General features: G+C 51.4%; 1 protein-coding gene across 6 annotated transcripts in view; it reads left to right on the top strand.

The window, feature by feature from the left end:
• Positions 1-23442, top strand: part of CNTN5 (contactin 5) — a 3106629-nt gene that overhangs the window by 1853483 nt on the left and 1229704 nt on the right. For all 6 annotated transcript variants that reach the window (XM_069639123.1, XM_069639125.1, XM_069639124.1 and 3 more), the window contains one exon: positions 15942-16123. In XM_069639123.1, the coding sequence (XP_069495224.1) occupies positions 15942-16123 (182 nt within the window). The remainder of the gene's footprint in view (positions 1-15941; positions 16124-23442) is intronic.

Raw genomic sequence — 23442 nt, 5'->3', positions numbered from 1 at the left:
AAGGGAGAGGCAGAGAGAAAGCAGAAGCAATGAGGAATGTCTTGAGGTGCTTCCCGAACCGGAGATGGTTCTCCACAAGTTCCAGTGAGGCAGGAAGGCTGTTCCAGAGGGAAGGCCCTGCCGGGGAGAGAGATCTACCCCCAGCTAGTTGCTTTGAGAAGCGGATGACCCTGACATGCAAGGTGTGAATCACACACACCTGCAAAACAGGCCATGGCCATCACTGTTATGTCACTCAAACCCTCCCAAACCACAACATGACATGGCAAGCAATACCCATACACCAACACAGTAACAATAAGGTACACATTGCCATGTCCAAAATGTACAGTGGCAATGATGCCTGACCTGGAATCAGATGAAATGACTGACCAACAACCTCCCACCCAAAATAAGTCATTTCCAAATGAATTACAAGAGTTGTAGACGTAACATAACAATGAATGCCTGTCTACATGCACATTGTGCATTGCAAAATCAACACTGCAGCTTCTGTGTGCTGTGTCCTACTCCTGCAACACACTGCTCAGCGCACAGCACAGTGAACAGCCATTGTGTGTGATGCACACCCTGAGCATCACATCTAAGCGACAGACCACATCAAAAAGCAAATTAGGCATGTACAGGATCCATAATTGGTCACAGAACATGTGCTGCAGGGACACAGTGGGCACCAGAAGGCAAACAGTGTACACGTGGATATGCAAGGGTGGTTGTACATGTAGTGCATCAGAGTGCAAGTGTGTGGGCCAGGAAGGACATGCACTCAACATATGCATGTGCAATCTAGTGACCATCAGTGTTCTCTACACATCAAATGTGAACATTCACCATGTGTACACCCCAGCATGTCAAACCACAACTATCCCCTCGCACCTGAAAGGTAAACACAACACATGAACAGGCATTGATCAGCAGAACACTACATGTACATAGGATACCACCATTACAATGTCAGGGTTCCCATCACACTGCAGGGCAAGGAAACTATCAACAACAACCCCCCTCCCTCACAAATGACCATGACCCACTGAACAACTGCACCTGGGTCATGGAGCCTTCAACCCTCAATTCCACCTGGCCACAGGATCACCTTTCCCCTTCGTCACCATCTCCCACCTTGTGTGTAAAAAGGTGCCTGCACCCTCAGAATCCACACTCATTTCCAAAATCACAAAATCCAAGCCAGAAAAACGAACCAGAACACCCTCCAGTAGATGACGTGACGTAGCAGTACCTCACAAAGGCCAAGTACTACCACAATGGTGCAACAACCAAGGTAGCACAGTAAAACAATGTCACAACAGGATGTGAACCATGTGTGGTACATAACATAGAATGATGCACCATGAACGGATGTGTACTGTCACAGGTACTGTGTACAGGCGCGGGAGTGTCACGAAACAACCACCCCCACCGTGTCCCGGGTGCATGCAAGGTCAAACTCACACAGGCCCCTGAGACCCTGGTGGGGAAGGAGGGTCAGGGATATGCAGTCGGGACAGGTGTTGGCAAACTGGATGACTGGAATGAGTGGCAGGAGAGGGGAGGAGGAATGACACATGAAAGTAGGGAATGCACGAAAATGTACTACCTGCATGAAAACATACACAATCCAAACAAACTTGGACATCATTGTCATGGCCTTCTGTAGTCCAGGCTTAGGAGTGGCACGAACCAACCACCCCCTCTAGGGTTTTGGCGCCTGCAAGTTTGGGGCTTACACAGGCATCCTCAACCCCAGCAGGGAAAGATGGTTAGGGAACGTTGCTTGGATAGGTACGGGAAGCAGGAACACCGGGTAGAGGGTACAGGGTTCAAAATTGTATAGGATTCCGGGTGATTAGGGGGAAAAAAACATACCAAATTGAATTACACATTCATCCATGCATTAGTGCACCCCCCAGCAAGCCTATGCAGAGCAGTTTGAAAGAAAAACAACAAGACACTTAGCTCTGGTTTTGAGTGCTGGCCTCCTGCCTGCGCACTCTCAGGTCTGGTTACAGGAGCACTGCAATGCTGCAAAGAGAGCCACAGTCAACAACCTGTAAGTGCCAATTACACAAAAACACACCACCAAACATGCCCCATAGCAACAAACTACTCTACAAACAGACAATCTGGTGTAGATGCTTCGTACCCATACATAACATTACCCCTGTGATGGGTCATACACAGTCAATGCAGTAAGTCAGCCACCGGTGGGTGCGTGGCAAATGGAACACCAATGTGTCACAATTCACACAACATGCAATGTTCCCTGGGTAAGCAGATATACCCATATAGCAAGCCATGACTTCAGAGCAAGTTGTGTACCACCATGACCGAAACAAAGTTGGCAGTGCATTTATCAAAATGTACATGGAAATGAAATGCACTGCACCCGAGTATGTCCCTTGGTGTATGTCCCTGTGAGCTGCCCCTTTCCATGTTTCAGAAGGCTACATGGTTGATACAAGTGCCTCAATGGACCTTGGTGTACCGGAGGGTATGTGCCACTGCCCTTGCAGGTGTCCCAGACAACCTTACAATCAACAGCCATCAGTCCACCAACACATCTGAGCTGCATTGTGTGCTTCAACACCAATATTCGTCCAAGCTCACCCTCAGTGCTGGGACTAAGCCTGCATGTGCAACTCGCCTGGTGCAATCTTTGCTGTGTTGTGGCCCCCCTGTGCTGCTCACCTTGCCTGGAGTTCCTTGGAACACGTCAACAGTTCTAGGATGTAGGTCTGCAATCCCTGTGCCTCTGCTTGTGCACACATGTGCATGTGGGCACCAACAAACGTGTCCAGAAATCCGACGTCCAATGGGCCATGTCTGCTGGCAAAGGTGCTCTGGAGGCTCATTGCCCTGCAGAAAGGGCATGCAACACATGATTAATGCTTCAAAGTCATCTGTGTGTGTCTCTTCAGGCATCTCATTACTTGACCATGTCAGAGAGTCACATCAGAAATCACACCATCAGTCTGTCTTTCACATCCAAAGTGTGGAACACTATCTACGGCATGAATTGCAACAAGCACGTGTACAGTAAAGATAAGAAACATACTACACAATGCATAGCAATGAATGTACACATTAATCATGAAACACCCCATCTAGCAAAAGCTGAACAGTGGACAATAACACAAAAATCATCCCCACTAGGGGTGTAAACACAAGTCACACAGCACCACACATGCCACAGATATGACAGTCCAAAGCCCTTGTGTAAAAGGTTGTGACACCGAACCATCCTTGCGAGCCCATGGATAAGGGAGGCAGGAGTGGCATATGTGAGTCAAGGACCCCAAGCAGCAAACACATACACAAGACAAGCCTGAAGGGCCCAGCTGGAACAGACAGTGGATGCCTTCAAAAACCACAAAGCACCGCACTGTCACATGAAAGCACAATAGACAAGCAATTTTAAACTATATTAACTAATTACACTAACTACGGGAAAACTTACATTACCTAATTAAACTAACTATCAAACAGAAACGTAACTAACTAAACTAAAAGAAAAATCAAAAATGGGCACATACGACCCGGGGGGGAGGGGAGGCACCCAGGAGGGGGGAGGTACAGGGTGCTGCTCAACATCCACATGCGATGATGCTGAGCCAAAAATAAAATCCTCCATGGGCTCAACGCCTGCACAGCCCGACCTATGTGGGAGATAGATGGTCGTCCGAGTCTGGCTCATCCTGTAAAGGAGGACGTGGCACAGTAGCCTGGCCACGCCTAGCCGCAGCTTGCCCCTCGTCGGCAGCAAGTCTGTCGGACGGGTGAGCCTGGTTCTGTGTGGCGATGTAACGTAGGTCTGCATGCAGAACCTCACGTGATGCACGTGCTTCCTCTTGCAAGGTAGCACGTGTAACACGGAGTTCCTCCTGCAAGGCCTGGCTGGACAACCGCTGCACCTCCCGGCAAGCCTGTAGCTCAGCCAAGATGGTACGCTCAAGCTATGCAAACCTCTCCTCTTCCCGCTGCCTCTGGGACATCATAAGGACACCCAGAGTGGATTTGAGGGAAGCATACTCCTCCCTCAGGGCATCCATGTGCGCCTCTGCATGAGCAGCAATTGCTTGACGCAGAGACGACATTTCAGCCTGGCGTGCCCTGTCTGAGGCCGCCATGCCCAGCTTGAGCGAGCGGGCCGTGGACCGTGCCGCCTGCTGCTGGAGAAGCACCTGCTTAGCAGGGGGGAGCACAGATCGAGCCACACGCTCCATGCTCTCAGCGATGTTCTCCATTGCTGCCCACTGCCGTTCGGAATTGGCAGTCATGTCTTGCTCCCACTCAGTATACTGCGGTTGCGCGTGGCGAACACGTTGCCGACTTGACCCCCGCGGGACCCATGGACCGGGGGTCCTCGCTGTGTTGGCACCGCCCGCGGCTGCATGACTACATGCCCCCGTCGACGTGATGTCCCAGGCACATCAGTGACTGGTGTGGAGGGTGACTCTGCGTCCCTATCCACAACGGGCGGAGGAACCAAGACTGTCTGATCCCTCAGTGCAGGTGTCGCGGACAGAGGAGTGTCCACATCAGAATCACTCACCCCTGACACATGGACTTGATGCTCATCCAACTCAACATGGACGTCAGAGTCGTCATCAAGGCTGGACTCATAGGCAGCCAGAGACAAGATGGACTGTAGCACTTGGAGGTTTTCGTGGCCTACCACCCCACGACCCCCACTATTGCCGGGTTGATGTAGTGGTAACAACCCTGTGTCTGGCATGACAACACCATCCTCCGTCTCCATTGCGTCATCACCTGAAAAATAGAGAGAAAAAAGGTCACTACACATGTCAGAAGCACACAACATACACACACACGGACAGCAAACGCATCAGGCAGACATGTGACACACAACATATAACCTGGCATGCATGCTGGGTCAACTTTGAATTGCTTCTGTGATCAGACCTGTTGAAAGGTGGCAGTTTCCATGGAAGTGGGTCTATGCAGTGCAGAAAATGTGTACACCACTCACTACCTACATGTACAAGGACTCCATGGTGTGTGCCAGGAAATGTGAAGGCAGTGCAATGTCAAATTCAGACATCACGTGCATTGTGCATTCAATGTGTACCATATCTAGAAGCCAAGCACCCCTCCACCCCAGTACCAAAGCAGGGATGCCTAGCATGGTATCAAAAGGCTGACCATACACCTGTGTATTGACAGGCAGTGTTTTCTGGCATCAACAGCTTAATGTGATTCAAGTGACAACACTGCAAATGATGCTGGGACAGTAAGCAGGACACATGATGAAAACTCTGGATGCCGCCCATGTGTGAAGAAGACACAACAACAGTTGGACAGAATCATTGGCCATTGAACAGGCTGAGGCCTGTGAGCCACACAGATTGTCAGACCCTGAACATGTGTGCAACGCAGGACTGAGCCACAGTTGACATGGGAAGGCTGATGAGATGCCAGGCAATGTATGTAACCAAGGACTTGTATTACAGTGATCATCCAGTCAAGGTCACATAGGGGCATGCGTGCAATGCACATGGAGCATGAATGGGCACTCATGTCCCTGCGGGACATCTGACTTATGCACAATACAAGTGAGATACCCTACATCAAGTACTAAGGCTGTACCACGCGGCATATGTCTGGCAGATTCTACGCTGGAAGTTAGCATCTACACAGGACGCATGAACAAGAAAGTACACATTGGCAAGATTGAAGCAGACCAGTGCAAAGGTGGAACTGGGGTGCAGAGTGGCAGAGGAGGGCCAAGGGAGCATGCCTACATGGAGTCCCCGCATGCAGGCAGAGGAGACATGCATCACAGAAGCATTGCATTACTTACACATCAGAACCATGTACACGTCACATGTAGTGGCAATCATGCACAACACATCCCACAAGTGAAACACACACGTCCTCAACAAACACGCATCAACACTCACTGGACTGGGCATCAAAGTCCAGCATCTCTCCCACTCCTTCGACCAATTCAGGTGGTATGAACTCCGTAACGAGTGCCTCATGCGGAGTGAGCACTTCCTCCTCTGGTGCAGGCCCACCGCCAGTCACCAGAGTCAAGTTGTAATTAGAGGCACGCTTAGCCTTAGTGCTGCGTTTGATGTCATTGCAACGCTTTTTGCACTCTTGCACCGTGCGCACCTCATGGCCGAATGAACTGACATGTTCCGCAACATGCTTCCAGTGGGTGTCACGTTGGGCAGCCGTAGTCTGACTATTGGCACCCACTAGCATGTCACGGCTGTGGCCCCGCACGTAGTCCACGAGGAAGTCCAGTTCCTGCTTGCAGAAAGGCTTCTTCCTCGACGTGCAGGAGGTCGTGGCTGTGTGTGGGGTCCCAGCCTGTGCTGCAGGTGCAACCTTCCTCCTCTTGGACTGTGGCGCAGACCCTGGCTGGCTAATGCCACCCTGACCAGTATGGCCAGTGGGTTCGGTGGATTGAGCCAAGGGAGTGGCAGGTGGAGGGACGACCAAAGGCCTGACTTGTGTCAGCGGCAGCTGAGTGCCCTCTAATGGACCCTGCGCAGCAACATCAGCTGTGGCAGGGTCATTGACCGCAACAGTCCTGGTTGGCAGACTCACAACCGGGGTGTTGTTAGGTGCATCTGCCCTGCACTTGCCAACACCCGGCTGTTCGGGGCAGCAGATGACATGACTGCCCCAGGGACACATGTCTTGGTCTGAGCAGCCCGGCCTGCCCCTATGGTTTCCCTCCTGGCCTGTTGGAGATCTACCAAGGGCTCCTCAAGTGCCAACGCAGCCTGCGCTGGCAGACCCTGAGCCTGGGTGGCGGTGTCCACAGCTGCACCTGCAGCTACCACTACCCTTGGGCCTGTGGCAGTCGATGGAACAGACTGCTGGGTCACACGGGCGCCAGTGCCAGATGCAGAAGCTGCATCCCCCGGAACCACAACGGGTGGTGGCATGACTGCACCGACACATGGCACAACATTGTGCTCAATTGGCGCACCCCTGCCTCTTCCCCCACTGTGGCTGCCCTGGACACCCTGGAGTCCCCCTACTCCCTGGTCACCACAGCCGCGTCCCCGACCACGCCCGCCACAAGGAGTACGCCCAGCTGAGGCGCCCCTCACCTTTGGTGGCCTCCCAACCATGGCACAGATGTAGTAGTGCTGGCACAGATGGAGTAGTGCCAATGGGAGGTGTACACCACAATTGACCTGGGCAATTGGGGTGAAGGGGGTGGGAAGCAAGATGTTAACAGCCCCCCTGCACCTGCAAGGCTGTATGTGACCCCAGTGATGTAGTGACGGGTCACGCAACGCTCAGGCACCCCAAAACTGCAGTAAAACCGTGCACGCAACCCTGCAGCCTACGTGCGTGGATTCAACCTCCCGCAGTACGCGGTGGCACCCAGTAACACGAATAACGCGTACGCGTGGGACACGCAGGCTACTATGACATCAAAAATGGGTGCGATACACAGGGGCACCCGCAGTGGGAAAAAGAGCGTGTGCGACTCACCGTCTGACTAGCGCGATGCAGAAAAACACGCGTAGCTAATACCCCCGCCAAAAGAAGAGATACTTCCTTGATAGCTGTGGAGTTGTGATGGCGCGCGAAACAACAGGAAGCAGTAACACACGTCGGTCTCCATGAAAGGCACGTACAGCGAACTGCTGGGCCCGCTCACCTTTAGCCCATGCTGAGGGAAATGCCTGCGCGCGTCACGTCACTTACGCGCATGGGCCCTTTCCTCGGATTACACGCGGGCGTGCAGTTTTTCACGCGCGCTGAAATGCCCATGCACGCCTGCGCGCGTCACGTCACAGGGGCGCTTGCGCTTGAGGGGCCTTCTGTCCAATTAAATTGCGTATGCGTGCAGACGCGCTTACGCGCTAATGGCCTTTCCTCGAATTACACGCGGACGTGCAGAATTTTCACGTGCCAAATCACTCCGTATCAAGCTGGCCACGCGTAAGCACATGGAAGACTACGCTCCTGCCCAGAAGGCCGAATTACTGCCCCCCAGAGCCCCGAGCACGCTCCCACCTGCCATCTGCTGCTGCCTGACTGCCTGCTGTCCACATGCAATGCCATTTGCTGCCTGCACATCAGCCAGGGGTGCTGTTGCTGTGACCACCCCTGCTGGAACCGAAGACTCCTGACTGGGATTCCATCGCTCCACAGCCCAGCCCCAGGACCCAGTTGCCCACCCACTCCTGCCTCTGGGGTTGTCATGTCGGGCACTGCAACATCTGGCACCACTGACAACCCCCGGCCAGAGAGGCAGAGGGGCACCAGCTTCAGTGCCAGGGAAGTTGGTGTCCTGGTGGAGCAAGTCCTGGGGCAGTATGATGCCCTCTTCAGAAGTTCCCACGTTGACAAGGAAGGACGGACTCAGATATGGACGGACATCGTGACTGCCATCAACGCGGAGGGGGTGGCAGTCCGCGACTTCCAACATGTCAAGAAGCGCTGGGAGGACTTCAGGTCCAGGACCCTGAACAAGGCCCGGCGCCTCTTGAAGGCAGCGGATGCTAAGGGGCGCCGGGGCCACTTGTCGGAAGATCAGATGAGGGTCCTGGAACGCATATCCCCAGCGCTCCACGTCCAGGTCCTTGAGAGGCAGACCCGTCTGGAGTCGAGTGGTAAGTGTACATGCATCCTGATTGTGAGCTGTGCGTGTGGTGATGTTTCAGTAGTGTGCAGGTTGCACATCTGTTTGTATGGGGTCGAGTATGGGTGGGGGTGTACAGGGCCGTGAGGCTAACACATGCAAGGGCTGTAATGTGTGAGACATGGATGGTGCTTGTGTGTGTAGGCTTGCATGGCAAATGCAGTTGTGTGGGCACACATGTTTGGATGAATGTGCATGTAAGTAAACATGTTTGTGATCTCACGCATGTATGTTGTTTTCAGCTGCATGTATCAGCACTGTGTACATGTGCATTTGTGTGTATTTGACAAGGGTGCAACAGTGATGCAACATGGATGCATGTGACAGCGGGATGTGGAAGCCTGATTGGCAGATGTGACATGGATGCCCATCTGAAGACTGCGACACTTGGCAGAGGTGTACACATGCATGCAAGTGTGGTGGTGTGTGTACATGTGTAGTGCACTTCCTGTGTTGCATGTGATGTCTGGCTCAGCTTTGCCTGCTCATGCTGTTGTATCTGTATGGATGGTGCTGGCAGTTGTGATATGGCTGTGGTATGGCTCATGTGTGCGAGTTGAAATGACATGTGTGTTGGGGATTGTGATGGCATGTCTGAGGTTTGCCAATGACACTCATGTATAACTGTCATGTGTGTATGTGTCCATTGTACAGTGCCCTGATGCCTGTGTTTTATTTCTCCCTGTCTGCAGCGTCAACTGATGAAGAGGGCGGAGAAGGTGCTGTGGAGCACAGCGGCGGGGATCCCACCGCCAGCCGGAGACGCAAGGCCCGGCTCCCCTCCCAGGTTGTGATCTCGTCGGGGAGTGAGGAGTCCGATGCCGCGTCCCAGGCCGCAGCTGCCGGGGGGAGGTCCAAGAGGCGGAGGTTGGAGTTGGACTCCTCGGCAGCAGAAGGGGCAGCTGGGACCCCACAGGGCCCAACGGGGGAAGATGGCATGGAGTCATCCAGGTTGGTGGGGGGTTTGGTGGAGGAGGAGGCCGTGCAAGCAACAGAGATGGGGTCTGGAGGTGGGGATTCTACTGGTGCTAGTGGTGCAGTGCAGGACCAGGGACAGGAGGCAGCACAGGCCGCCGCAGAGGTGCCTGTGTGCAATCCTGTCCCTGATCCTGACCCTGCATCATCTTGCACCAGCAGGGATGCCTACGTCCAGACCCGTTTTCAGGCAGGGGATGAGCTCACGACAACTGGCCTTCCTCTGGCTGCGGACGTGGCTATCCGGGTCCGCGTTGAGCCTGTCCTGACTGGTGTGGCGTTGCGTCAACGGGTCATGCGAGGTGACCTGCAGTCTTTTCATGAGGAGACTGCACGTCATCTCCAATGGCTCGTTGACCACGTCAGCCTACTGGGGCAGGTCACCCAGGCCGGATTCCTCCGTTTGATGGGGCTTGCTGCGACACCCTCCTCAACTGAACCCCCTATGCGCCAGTCATCCTCTGTGCCATCTTCCCACCCATCAGTCACCTGGGTGCCCTGTGGAGCTGCCTCTGACGGTGCGGCCAGGCTGATGGATGAGGCGGACGTCCAGCAGGGGTGGCCACATCAACAACTGCACCCCAGCCAGCGGAGGATGTGCAGGCAGCAGGAGGCAGTGCACGGGCAGAGGCACAGCAGCAGCAGCAACGTGGTGGGAGCCATGAAGGCTCGGGGCCTTCGACATCGGAGGGGCAGGCATCGGCCGGAGGGCAGGAGGACCCAGGACAGAAAGTGTCTTCCGTGTGGCAGCGGTTGGGCCACGCCATAGATGTGGAGCGGCATCGGGCGGAAGAGGCACGGCTCACGATGGTCAGGGCGGAGAACTCCATGCGGAGGGCCCTGAGGCGGGCCGAGTGCCTCGAGGCAATCCGCAGGGGGTTGGAGGTGGACACGTCGACGGCCCTGCGGACCCTCGGGGCCATGGAGGAGGACCGCCTCCGGGACATTGAGCAGGAGTTCGATGATGCCTTGGGCCGGGACATCCAAAAGTGAGCCGTCGGACTAGCCCGCTGCCCTTGTACATAGTTCTGTAGTTAGTGTTAGGTTTCCTTTGGCTTTGCATTTTTTTTTAACCTTTTGGACAATGGGCCACATTTTTGTATATAGTTTTCTTTTTATTAGGTAGTGTTATTAGATAGGTTTCATTTCTTCTGTTGGGATCATGGACCCTGGCTTGTTCATCTGTACATAGTTGACTGTTGGATTTTCTTTTTTTTTACAATTTACCCATGGAGCAATGGCTTTCAATTATAATGTTCCATTGGATTTTCTTTTGTGGACAGTGACTTTGGACACCATTCCTTTGGATTATGATTTTTGGTTTTGCATTTTTTCACGGACATGCTTCTTTTTATTTTTGTACATTCCCATTTCTGTTTGTTTATTTTTCATTCAATTTATGTTTCCTTTAATACATATTTTTTGTTCAAACTTCAATGTGTAGTATCATCTCATTGGTTTCATGCATACCATGATATGGGTTTTGAGATTCACTGACACCCATTGGGTGTATGTGAGGGACATGAGTACGTTTCCAAACTTGCAATTGGGGTTCTATCATGTTATTGCCATTTCTAAGTGGGTGGATGCAATACTCGGGTGGGTGTTTTGCATTTGGAGGCTGACCATAGGGACCAGGGATCTAGATTGTGATGACATGTTGGCTGGGGAACATGAGTTGGGGCCTGGTGGAGGGTGCACCACAGTGCTGGGGGGTGGGGGTGCAGGGGAACATGAGTTGGACCTGAGTGGGGGCCTGCTGGCAGGTGCCCCACAGTGCTGTGGGGTGGGGGTGCAGGGGAACATGAGTTGGGGCCTGATGGAGGGTGCACCACAGTGCTGGGGGTGGGGGTGATGGGAGACATGAGTGGGGGCCTGGTGGAGGGTGCACCACAGTGCTGGGGGGTGGGGGTGCAGGGGAACATGAGTTGGACATGAGTGGGGGCCTGGTGGAGGGTGCACCACAGTTCTGGGGGTGGGGGTGCAGGGGAACATGAGTTGGACATGAGTGGGGGCCTGCTGGCAGGTGCCCCACAGTGCTGGGGGGTGGGGGTGCAGGGGAACATGAGTTGGGGCCTGGTGGAGGGTGTACCACAGTGCTGGGGGGTGGGGGTGATGGGAGACATGAGTGGGGGCCTGGTGGAGGGTGCACCACAGTGCTGGGGGGTGGGGGTGCAGGGGAACATGAGTTGGACATGAGTGGGGGCCTGGTGGAGGGTGCACCACAGTGCTGGGGGGTGGGGGTGCAGGGGAACATGAGTTGGACATGAGTGGGGGCCTGCTGGAAGATGCCCCACAGTGCTGGGGGGTGGGGGTGCAGGGGAACATGAGTTGTGGCCTGGTGGAGGGTACACCACAGTGCTGGGGGGTGGGGGTGATGGGAGACATGAGTGGGGGCCTGGTGGAGGGTGCACCACAGTGCTGGGGGGTGGGGGTGCAGGGGAACATGAGTTGGACATGAGTTGGGGCCTGCTGGAGGGTGCCCCACAGTGCTGGGGGGTGGGAGTGATGGGAGACATGAGTGGGGGCCTGGTGGAGGGTGCACCACAGTGCTGGGGGGGTGGGGGTGCAGGGGAACATGAGTTGGGGCCTGGTGGAGGGTGCACCACAGTGCTGGGGGGTGGGGGTGATGGGAGACATGAGTGGGGGCCTGGTGAAGGGTGCACCACAGTGCTGGGGGGTGGGGGTGATGGGAGACATGAGTGGGAGCCTGGTGGAGGGTGCATCACAGTGCTGGGGGTGGGGGTGCAGGGGAACATGAGTTGGACATGAGTGGGGGCCTGGTGGAGGGTGCACCACAGTGCTGGGGCGTATGGGTGCAGGGGAACATGAGTTGGACATGAGTGTTGGCCTGCTGGCAGGTGCCCCACAGTGCTGGGGGGTGGGGGTGCAGGGGAACATGAGTTGGGTCCTGGTGGAGGGTGCACTACAGTGCTGGGGGGTGGGGTGATGGGAGACATGAGTGGGGGCCTGGTGGAGGCTGAACCACAGTGCTGGGGGTGTGGGTGCAGGGGAACATGAGTTGTACATGAGTGGGGGCCTGGTGGAGGGTGTCCCACAGTGCTGGGGGGTGGGGGTGCAGGGGAACATGAGTTGGACATGAGTGGGGGCCTGGTGGAGGGTGCACCACAGTTCTGGGGGGTAGGGGTGCAGGGGAACATGAGTTGGACATGAGTGGGGGCCTGCTGGCAGGTGCCCCACAGTGCTGGGGAGTGGGGGTGCAGGGGAACATGAGTTGGGGCCTGGTGGAGGGTGCACCACAGTGCTGGGGTGTGGGGGTGATGGGAGACATGAGTGGGGGCCTGGTGGAGGGTGCACCACAGTGCTGGGGGGTGGGGGTGATGGGAGACACGAGTGGGGGCCTGGTGGAGGGTGAACCACAGTGCTGGGGGGTGGCTGTGCAGGGGAACATGAGCTGGGGCCTGGTGGAGGGTGCACCACAGTGCTGGGGTGTGGGGGTGATGGGAGACATGAGTGGGGGCCTGGTGGAGGGTGCACCACAGTGCTGGGGGGTGGGGGTGATGGGAGACATGAGTGGGGGCCTGGTGGAGGGTGAACCACAGTGCTGGGGGTTGGGGGTGCAGGGGAACATGAGTTGGACATGAGTGGGGGCCTGGTGGAGGGTGCACCACAGTGCTTTGGGCGGGGGTGCAGGGGAACATGAGTTGGACATGAGTGGGGGCCTGCTGGCAGGTGCCCCACAGTGCTGGGGGTGGGGGTGCAGGGGAACTTGAGTTGGGGCCTGGTGGAGGGTGCACCACAATGCTGGGGTGTGGGGGTGATGGGAGACATGAGTGGGGGCCTGGTGGAGGGTGCACCACAGTGCTGGGGGGTGGGGGTGCAGGGGAACATGAATTGGACATGAGTGGGGGCCTGATGGAGGGTGCACCACAGTGCTGGGGGGTGGGGGTGCAGGGGAACATGAGTTGGACATGAGTGGGGGCCTGATGGAGGGTGCACCACAGTGCTGAGGCGTGGTGGTGCAGGGGAACATGAGTTGGACATGAGTGGGGGCCTGCTGGCAGGTGCCCCACAGTGCTGGGGGTGGGGGTGCAGGGGAACTTGAGTTGGGGCCTGGTGGAGGGTGCACCACAATGCTGGGGTGTGGGGGTGATGGGAGACATGAGTGGGGGCCTGGTGGAGGGTGCACCACAGTGCTGGGGGGTGGGGGTGCAGGGGAACATGAATTGGACATGAGTGGGGGCCTGATGGAGGGTGCACCACAGTGCTGGGGGGTGGGGGTGCAGGGGAACATGAGTTGGACATGAGTTGGGGCCTGGTGGAGGGTTCCCCACAGAGCTGGGGTGTGGGGGTGATGGGAGACATGAGTGGGGGCCTGGTGGAGGGTGCACCACAGTGCTGGGGGGTGGGGGTGCAGGGGAACATGAGTTGGGGCCTGGTAGAGGGTGCACCACAGTGCTGGGGGGTGGGGGTGATGGGAGACATGAGTGGGGTCCTGGTGGAGGGTGCACCACAATGCTGGGGGGTGTGGGTAATGGGAGACATGAGTGGGAGCCTGGTGGATGGTGCACCACAGTGCTGGGGGGTGGGGGTGCAGGGGAACATGAGTGGGGGTGCAGGCTAGTCCCCCGTGCTGTGGGCTGCCTGCAGGGGCCGTGGAGGTTGTGGAGCGAACACCTGGGAGGACCCACACGGCCAATTCACGTGTAGTACTCCACGGAACCCCTGAAATACACGTACCCTGTTGATATCGCGTGTGAAACTTCCCGCACACCCCAAGATACACGTACCCAGGACATTTGCGTGTGGAACTTCCAGCGTACCCCTGAAATACACGTACCCTGCTGATATCGCGTGTGAAACTTCCCGCGCACCCCAAGATACACGTACCCAGGACATTTGCGTGTGGAACTTCCAGCGCACCCCTGGAATACACGTACCCTGCTGATATTGCGTGTGAAACTTCCCGTGCACCCCAAGATACACGTAGCCAGGACATTCGCGTGTGGAACTTCCAGCGCACCCCAGTAATACACGTACCCTGTTGATATCGCGTGTGAAACTTCCCGCGCACCCCGAAATACACGTACCCAGGACATTCGCGTGTGGAACTTCCCGCGCACCCCTGATATAAACGTACCCTGCTGAATTCACGTGTGAAACTTCCCGCACACCCCTGATGTACACGTAACCTGATGGAATCGCGTGTGGAACTTCCAGCTCACCCCTGAAATACACGTACCCAGCTGAAATGACGTGAGGTACTTCCCGCGCACCCCAGTGATACACGTAGCCCGCTTGCTGTGCTGGTACAGGGTTAGCGCAGCCCTTTGTGTTGGATTGGGGATTTTGATGGCTTTTCCCTGCGCAAGGGGCGTTCTTGGGGGCGTAACTGGCGCTGCTGCAGGGTCGCTGCGCCACTGTGCGCCACGGCTGGTTTTGGTGGCTGGAATCCATGAATACGCTGTGTGGGGAAATGTATTTTGGCGCACGCGGATGGGGCAGGGATTCGCACGCGCACAATGTGCGCCAGCCGCGTGCGCCACTTGTGCGCTGAATTCTATGAATTACCCCCTGAATGTCCCCGTTGAATTTATGAATTAAAGCCAACCTCGGGAATCGAACCAAAGTCGTCAGGACACTTCACCACTGCACTATATAACCTGAAGAAAAATACCAACCAACTAAAGGTGAAATGCCCCATTTCGGTACTGCATGTCCTAGGGAAAACATTTGTATTGGTTCTTGGAGTTTAAAACATGTACACCTGTTAATGTTTTCAAAACACTATTAAAAGAAAATATCCTCTCTTGGTTGTGTTTGTGTGTGTGTGTGTTGATTTTATGAAAGGCAAATGCCATTCGTCCTGCACAATTTGGGTGGTCACCTTGATATGCTAATTTCTGGCGACGTCACATCCCATTGCATTTGTTGATGAGTCCCCCCACTTTAATTTTTAGGACTTGACCTATGGTTGGGAAATTTCATGGCATGCCAAATAAAATAATTCTTAATGTATTGAAATGTTGCCAATGTTTTTTATTGTGTGTAAATACATTTAATCTAAAGTGCTCCTGCTCTAGACCTGAATAGAGATGCCAGTAACCCGTGCAAGAATTGTGGAAAGGTTTGCGTGGTAGACTAAATCTTAAGAAAATGGCATCAGTGAGATCGAAGAAAAATAACTCTCCCAAGTATTTATTGGACGCCCCTCAGGGGCCGCACAGAGCATCAAGAGACATGAGGGGCTTAACTGTGATTGCATGCAATGGCCTCTTTGACAATCAGATATCTAAATGACGAGATCGCCATGCTTTTCTGCTCCTCATGGGGGACAGGTGTTCACAGTTTCTTTGCAAACCTTTTTCAGCCCCGTTCCAACAATCTCGTGGAGGAAAGTCAGCGGTTTCATTCCAAGCAAATCACGGCTCCGGAAATCGCAAGCTGTGCTTGAGATCCCAAACGTGCAACTGGAAGACGCCGGAATCTACGAATGCAAAGCGGAAAACTCTCGAGGGAAAAACGCCTTCAGAGGACAATTGCAAGTTTATAGTAAGTCCATTTCGCTTGTCCACGACTGTCATAGTCAACATCTCGTTGTCATAAGTGCAATATAAGCAGCCCAGTGGCACGTGGCTTTTTATTGCCATCTTTTACTTTTGCATTTTGCACTGTCTGGGCATTTGGAGAAGTTGTGGTGATGCATGTTTCCTCAAAGAGGAAGTGCCCTTTGATTAGCTTAGGGCATTGCACATTCATTGGTCATGAATGATGATTTACAGGCCTTCCCACACGAATGCCTAGTCTAGCTTCCTTCCCAGCACGCACGTATTCAAAAGTGGCAAACATGCACAAGTGGCAAACTGCTGACCCTGTCGATTCTTTTGTTGTTGCTTGACTGCATACATTTTGCTCTCAGCCAATAATTTGACCCTATGACGTTTGCCAGAATCGTATATGCTACATTTGTACTCTGCACCTGCCTGAAACGTGAGGGGTTTTTAAGGACAGGATACCATTTCTATTTATTTATTTATTGGGTATGTATAATGCGCCTATACAGCAAATGGTGTTTCAAGGCGCAACAAGAGAAAGGGGATCTGGGGGGAATGAAGAAAAACAAAAACGCTCCTACTAGGCCTTGTGTCCTTCAGATCATGCAAGTCCACTAACAAGAAGTGCAGGTCAGAGAGCAGAATGTGCTGATGCTAAGGAGGGAGAGAAAGTGCAGGTCTGAGTGCTGACAGCACTGCTGGAGGGGGCAGAAAGGGGGAGAAGAGGGCCCATGGGTGAGGCAAATGCTAAGGGGAGGCCAGGTGGACAAGTGCCAGGGGAATTGCAGAGTGTGCCAGGGCTGGATGGGCTCAATAGGGGTTCAGGGGGGGGAGCCCGGTAGGGCAAGTGCAGGTTAGGGGGCTAAGGGAGGACCAAGTGCTGGGGTAGACTGTTACAGGAGGGCCTGGTGCCCTGTATGAATCATACCTTTTAGCAACAATAGGATCACCCTCCCACCAGACACACCTGTCTTCACCCACCTTGGAAAGTCAATAGGTTGAAATGTATGGTAGAGTGCCCATTCAGAAATGCTTACCTTGAGAAACACCTACCGCCTGATTCATGGAATTATTTGTGAGTAAAACGCAGATTTGCGCGCCATTCTGGCTGAAAATCCCCATACCCCAAACAGGGATTTTCGGGCATTTACCGCAAATAATTCCATGAATCAGGGTGCTAATCTTTACATTTCACAGTGATGACTCTAGGCCTGATTCACAGAAGTGTTTTATAATGGTGCAATCCCATTGGAAAATCTGTGAATCAGAGTGTGTCAATATTAAACCTATATAATTTTGACAGCCTGAAGTCAACGCATTTTATTACGGTTTAGTATTAGTATGAATCCACATTATTAATTAATGAAGTGTCTCTCTCTGGGGGAGCGAGGGGAATGGTGCATATGGAAATCATTAAAAAAGACTTTCCCAGCTTTAACAGAGGACATCTTATCCATTCAGAGGAAATTCTGGCATAACAGCCAACATTTCATTTAGAATATGACTCTGACCCCAATTCAATCAATGCCTATAATCCCCACTGCCTACAAATAATATTAAGTTTGCCAGGCAGCCTTAGATGAACTCACAGGATTCTGATACTGACGAAAGTAATGTGGCAGCGGGGGAGTTTAATGCAGGCACTTTCTCAGTTGCTGAGGCAAAATGATTCCCAAATGTTTCATTTCTAATTTAATGGAAAACAGTACTGAGTTGACAGAAGAGCATGATGTTTTGCTGGGTATGTCAGAAAAGCTGTAAATAAATATTACCATGGACAACTCAGAAATATTTGGTCATAAAAAATGTAAACACATTATTTCCGCTGGAAAAACAACATGATTGTTTACATATTCAGACAAATACATTTACAGAATGTTTTTTTTGTTTGCAAAATTATTTAACATGTATTTAATATTAAATGGGAAGTAAGAGAAGACGACATCTCCCTTAAAATGTTAACTGCCAGGGAAGGTTTGATTCAATAAGCAAAAACATCGGAACACACAGAGCAAAGTTTCTCAAATAGGTCTCTGGGCACAGGAGACATGAAGTTGATTTTCTTGCCCTACAATAATGCCACAGCAAACCTTGGCAGAATGTTTTCTCTTTAGCCATAATTCTATGAAATAAAAAGGAATTATTGCCAGTCATGTGAATTTTGGCTCAACTTCGGATTCATCAGAGAGGTGGATGAATGAAATGCTTCTTAATAACGATTTATTTTAAATGTCCCGGTTAACCACACTGGTGTCCCCTTGTCTAGATATGGCAGCCGGTGTAGGCCTAAAACCATGAACATGTGTTTAAGTTGGTAAGAGCCTGATTCATGGAACCTTTAGCGCGGTGCAAAGTGGCTTGAACTGCTGCAAAGTGACTTTGCACCTCTATGTGAATCAGGGTGTTTGTTGGAAGTGCACAGTCACTTTGCACCGCGCTAAAGGTTCCAGGAATCAGGTCCTACGTTTATTAAATTAGATTGTCATTAAGATTACATAAAGCCATGCAACAAAAACAATAGACATTACACTCACCCAGTACATAACATGTGCAATCTTTTGCAGTTTCTTTAAAACTTACTAAGATCATTTACCAAGTGTTCCAGCTACACTGTAGCAATGTAAACAGGTAGAAATTCTAAGATTCTTGGGGCCTAATTCACAGTGTTTTCCAGTGGGATTGCACCATTATAAAACGCTTCTATGAATCAGCCCCGTAGCATGCAAAATGCAGTGGTATTTTTTATAACACTAAACAATGTTTTACCAAGGTATTACCAAAAATGTTCTTTTGACGGCATGCCTTATGCCCTGAAGGAGTACAAGGACGAGGAGAGGCTAAAACGCCCACTCAGCCTTCACACTTCTGCAAACCCAGAGCCAACACAATCATAAAGGTAAAACAGGCACAGTAAATAGATATACCTCCTTTGCCCTTTGTGCTAACATGGGTAGAGGGAAGGCTACATTCTTAGGAGAGGAGTGAATGCGGTTCAGTAGCAACCCATACAGAGAAGTATAACAGTCCAAAATAAAGGAATGTCCAATCAATGATCTATACAAAATATGTACTTTAATCATACACACCATGTGCAATACTAACTAGAAAGCTCTGTAAAAACACACCCCTGATGCAGCACTCTGGGTAATGGGAAAAGGAAGAGGAAAGGCAATTTAAAGACCACAATGTTCAAAAAGGATATTTCTTGAGGTTACAAATGGGAGTAAAATGACCCAGCCAGTCTCTAGGGCCCAAAGACAGACCCAGTTGGGCAGATATAAGTCAATAATACCTCTGGAAATGTCTTGGGTGTTTGATGGCATCGAGTGCAGGGTTGGCTCGTGTCGCAGTTACAACAGTGACGATGGTCCAGCAGCAAGCTGGTGTTGAGTCAGGCTCAAACGTAAGGAGTGCTGCAGTCACGAAGAGTCATCTTGAGCTGTGCGGATCGGGCAGTCACCAGATCTGGTTCAGCAGTCGAGGATCATCAGCGGTTGAGCTGGTATCAAAATGTGCAGGCGAGTCCGTTTGAAGCAAAGTCTCTGTGGTCGTGGGTTCGGGGAACACCATAGTTGGGTCAATCGACTCACAGGAGCAGCGATGAAGGAGCTTCTATTTCAGATGGCAACACAAGCAGGGCAAGGCAGCAATGCTTATTAGGTTGAGTAGGGACGATGCATAGCACGGTACAGCAGCGTACAGGTTTGAATAGCAAATCACAGATGCCAAAGGGCAGCGTTGAAGGGTCCTGCTTCTTTACTCGGCATTGAGGCGCTCATGAATCCCGGCTCAAAGCGGGTCCTCATTGAAAACACGGATCTTGGCTGTTCTTACTTCCCAAACCAGGGTGTCAAGGGCCAATGTCTGTACATTTCTTGAACTCCAAAACACAGGGCAGTCTGGCACACCTTTCAGGGGACATGCAGCACAGTGAGGTCCTGGACAACAGGGTGGCTGGCAGAGAGACAGGCTGAAATTCCAGCATTAGTGTTCACCCAATGGTCCTTGGGGAAGGATAGGGTACAAAGCCTGCCTTTGGAACACCTGTCCTCAACTCACAACCTGTCGGACTTTAGAAAGGACTGCTTTATCAGAAGGGTCCAACTAAATCTTCTCAAGTGATGATCAAAAGATGCTTCAAGATGATTCCCAAGATGAATGAAAGGAAGTGGAAGTGGTGGGCGACCCCTGCTTATATAGGCAAAGGTCTCCAGGTGATTGGACTAAACTAGCCTGCTTTACATATCCACTCCCTGCTCTTGAAATGAGTGGTCCTTGCCATTCTCATTTCACACCCAAAGAATTTTGATCCAGAGGAAATGGTGTCTCCAACCCTTGAACAGAGTCCCCCTGATTACTCTACGTCTGTCTGCTTCCCTTCTCTCTGAAAAAAAAAGTCTTTAGAAATGCAGCACCCTGGTGTGAGGCCTGGCTCTCTGTGAATGGGTGTGCCTCTTGGTTTCTGTTCCCAGGCCAGCATCCTGTGGAGTGGTTGTCCCTGAGAAAAGGGTGTTACCTTGCCCTAACAAAGGAACAAAAAAAGCAATCACCCAATGCTACAGTCCTGTCAGTGGACAGGCAGAGGTGGACCTTGTCAGGGAGGAATGTACATAATCCTTTCCTAGCTGAACTCGGCCCACAGGGCTGACATATGTTCAAAATCAATTTAATGTACCTGGGATAACTCCGAGAGATGTTGGCTGTCATACCCTAACTCAGGTATGGCTTATATCTAGAGTTTAGTGTGCCACTAGGATGGTATCCCCAGAGATTTGCAGTTTATAGAACAGGGGTGCATATCTTAAATTCAGCACCTGCTCTGCAGAGAAGTGACTTTCACTGCAGCTGTCAACAGGGTACATCTGACTTCTGAGCCTGCTATGTGCCAAAGGTAGAGCTGGTGCAAATCACGATGCTGATGCAGTACACACTATGCTCTTGGCATGGAGCAAATGAAAGGGAAACCTAATTAGCAGATTCCCCTTTCAGAAATTGAATTACCACCATCCTTTTATTATTTAATAAAAATCCCCCAATCCTGATCTCCTGCACCTGCAGAAGGAAACACCTTACAGTTAGTGTGTGCTTTGTTGTTTATAACCTTCTGGATAAACGCTTCCAGGTTCACACACACACACACATAGACTGACAGATTTGAATGCAATTTCATCATGCATAACGATCTCTGAAGGTGCTGCTTCATTCACATATCCTTTTTTAGTTAAAACATCAAAATTGTAACTATTTGCATCTTGTGATTTTGTGTTTCAAACAGTTACATAAAGGCACCAATTGCAAAACCCTTTTTCAGGAATGGCTCCCACATGCCGTTTCCTGATCCCTGTTTTATCACCTTAAGTCTGTTTGTGTCTGGTGTTTAGGTTTCCTTTCTAATCTTCAACAACAAGACCAAGTCTGAGAAGCCGGTGGTGAGGGCTGCACTTCCTTTGTCTAACCACAAAAGCTAGATAACATTACTTAAGTCTTCATACATAAATGATTGTCTTTCAAACATAGTTGTGTTCTCTATTTATCTATACTCTGTGTTAAAAACATTGTAAAATCAAAAATATTATTCTTGTACTTTCCCCTCTTCCCTTTGTGCCACCCCAGGTTCCTAACACCTGTTTCATTCCTGTGTTTGTATAGTAAACTTTGTGTTTATAGAGTACTCTCTGTGTGTGAACTAGAGACCCTGAGTCTACCTGTGATGTCTCAGTCATCATCATTACCGGAGGATACCATGGCCACTCACCAATGCCTTCCCTTGACTAGGGAACATGGTTGAGTACAGGCTATCCAAAGGAAAGTGAAGTTAGCTTAGAAAAAAAAACACCCATGACATCACCGCTAATGTAGTCATGGGGGTGGGACTACTTCAGTTTGACAGAGACTATAAACACGATGTTGCACAGTAGATTGGTCTTGAAGGAAAGCCAGTGAAGAGACTGCAATGATGCAGAGATAGAGTCAAGAGGAGAGAGAGTACAGAGGACACATGTAGAAGCATGATAGACAGAGAGAAGAGGGGCAAGTTAATAAACAGGATGACCAAGAAGAAGACCCGAACAATAGGATAGATGTGAGAACACTAGAGAAGAAATGAGGAGTTTGGTACCATCAAAAGTAAGAAAGGGACAGAACTTGTAGAAGTTCTAAAGCTGTAAACAGCGATGGAAACAAGGTAATTCAAGTATGAGTACCTCTAGCACTTACTTTATGCAGAAATACTTTAATAAGGTCTGTGGCACAATGATATTTTCAAGGCGCACACATCACATGTCACAGGCACACTAGTGCAGCACCCTCCTGCATTGCAGATGGTGGCCATAAGGGAAGGTCAAACAACACCTCACCTCATAACTGTTCACTGTTTTAAAACCAAACTCCTTCCTACCCCCTAACTGTTGGTCAGATCAACTGTCTTCCTGACCACGCCATTTCTTGCCCTTCATAGCCTGACCCAGTGGCACCATCAACTAGCAGGTAAACCTTACTACCTCTAGATGAACAGCCACCTGTTGGCGTTGGTAGATGCATGCCTGACCTCTGTCAGTTGATATGAGCTTGATGAATATTTAGTGTGGGATGCCTCGGAGAAGCACATGTTACTGCACCACCCAACCCTCTTATAGATGACTGGGACAATTGGCAAAAACAGTGCACTAGGAGTTTAAAAATGAATGTATAAGCGGTGTCCATGGTTGGAAGAGTCAAGTACATTGAGGCAGAATCTCCAGTTTGTGAGCACAACTTTAGGACTCAGAGAGTGGCCCTACAGGTTAATTGCAAAAAATAAACTGGGCAGCACCTCCAGTCTGTGAGCACACTATTAGGACTTGGAGAGTGGCACAGCTGTCTAGTGTTGTTATTAAATGGACCCTATGCAAGAATGTGAAGAATGTGAAGAAGATGTTGTGTAACTCTGCTAGTTGGTAGAATAATATAAATTGAGGCAGTGCCTCGATATTAAAGGTGTGGCACTAGGGCTCGAATAGTCTATGAGATGTTTGGTAGGGCCAAATACATTGAGGCTGAAGGAAAAACTAAAGATGTACCTTTTTTTTGTCCACTCAACCACTACTTTCATAGTCAAAGGGGGTCATTATAACTTGGCCAGTGTAGTAATAACGTGCCGGTATTAATGTATACTGGTACGTTACTGCACCGGCCAACTTCGAGTTTGCTTGTGAGGTGGTTGGAGGTCACTTAGCCACCTTACTGGCAAAAATCGCTGGTATTAAAGGTGCTGATAATACCAGCACCGGTAATACTGGCAAAATCCCCCATTGAGTCTAGTGGGACTCCATGAAATGG

The sequence above is a fragment of the Ambystoma mexicanum genome, chromosome 7q, assembly GCF_040938575.1.
Source record: "Ambystoma mexicanum isolate Mex_15411 chromosome 7q, UKY_AmexF1_1, whole genome shotgun sequence".
Classification (NCBI taxonomy): Eukaryota; Metazoa; Chordata; class Amphibia; order Caudata; family Ambystomatidae; genus Ambystoma; species Ambystoma mexicanum.
The sequence above is the reverse complement of the archived record's forward strand: the minus strand, read 5'-3'. Positions and strand labels throughout refer to the sequence as shown.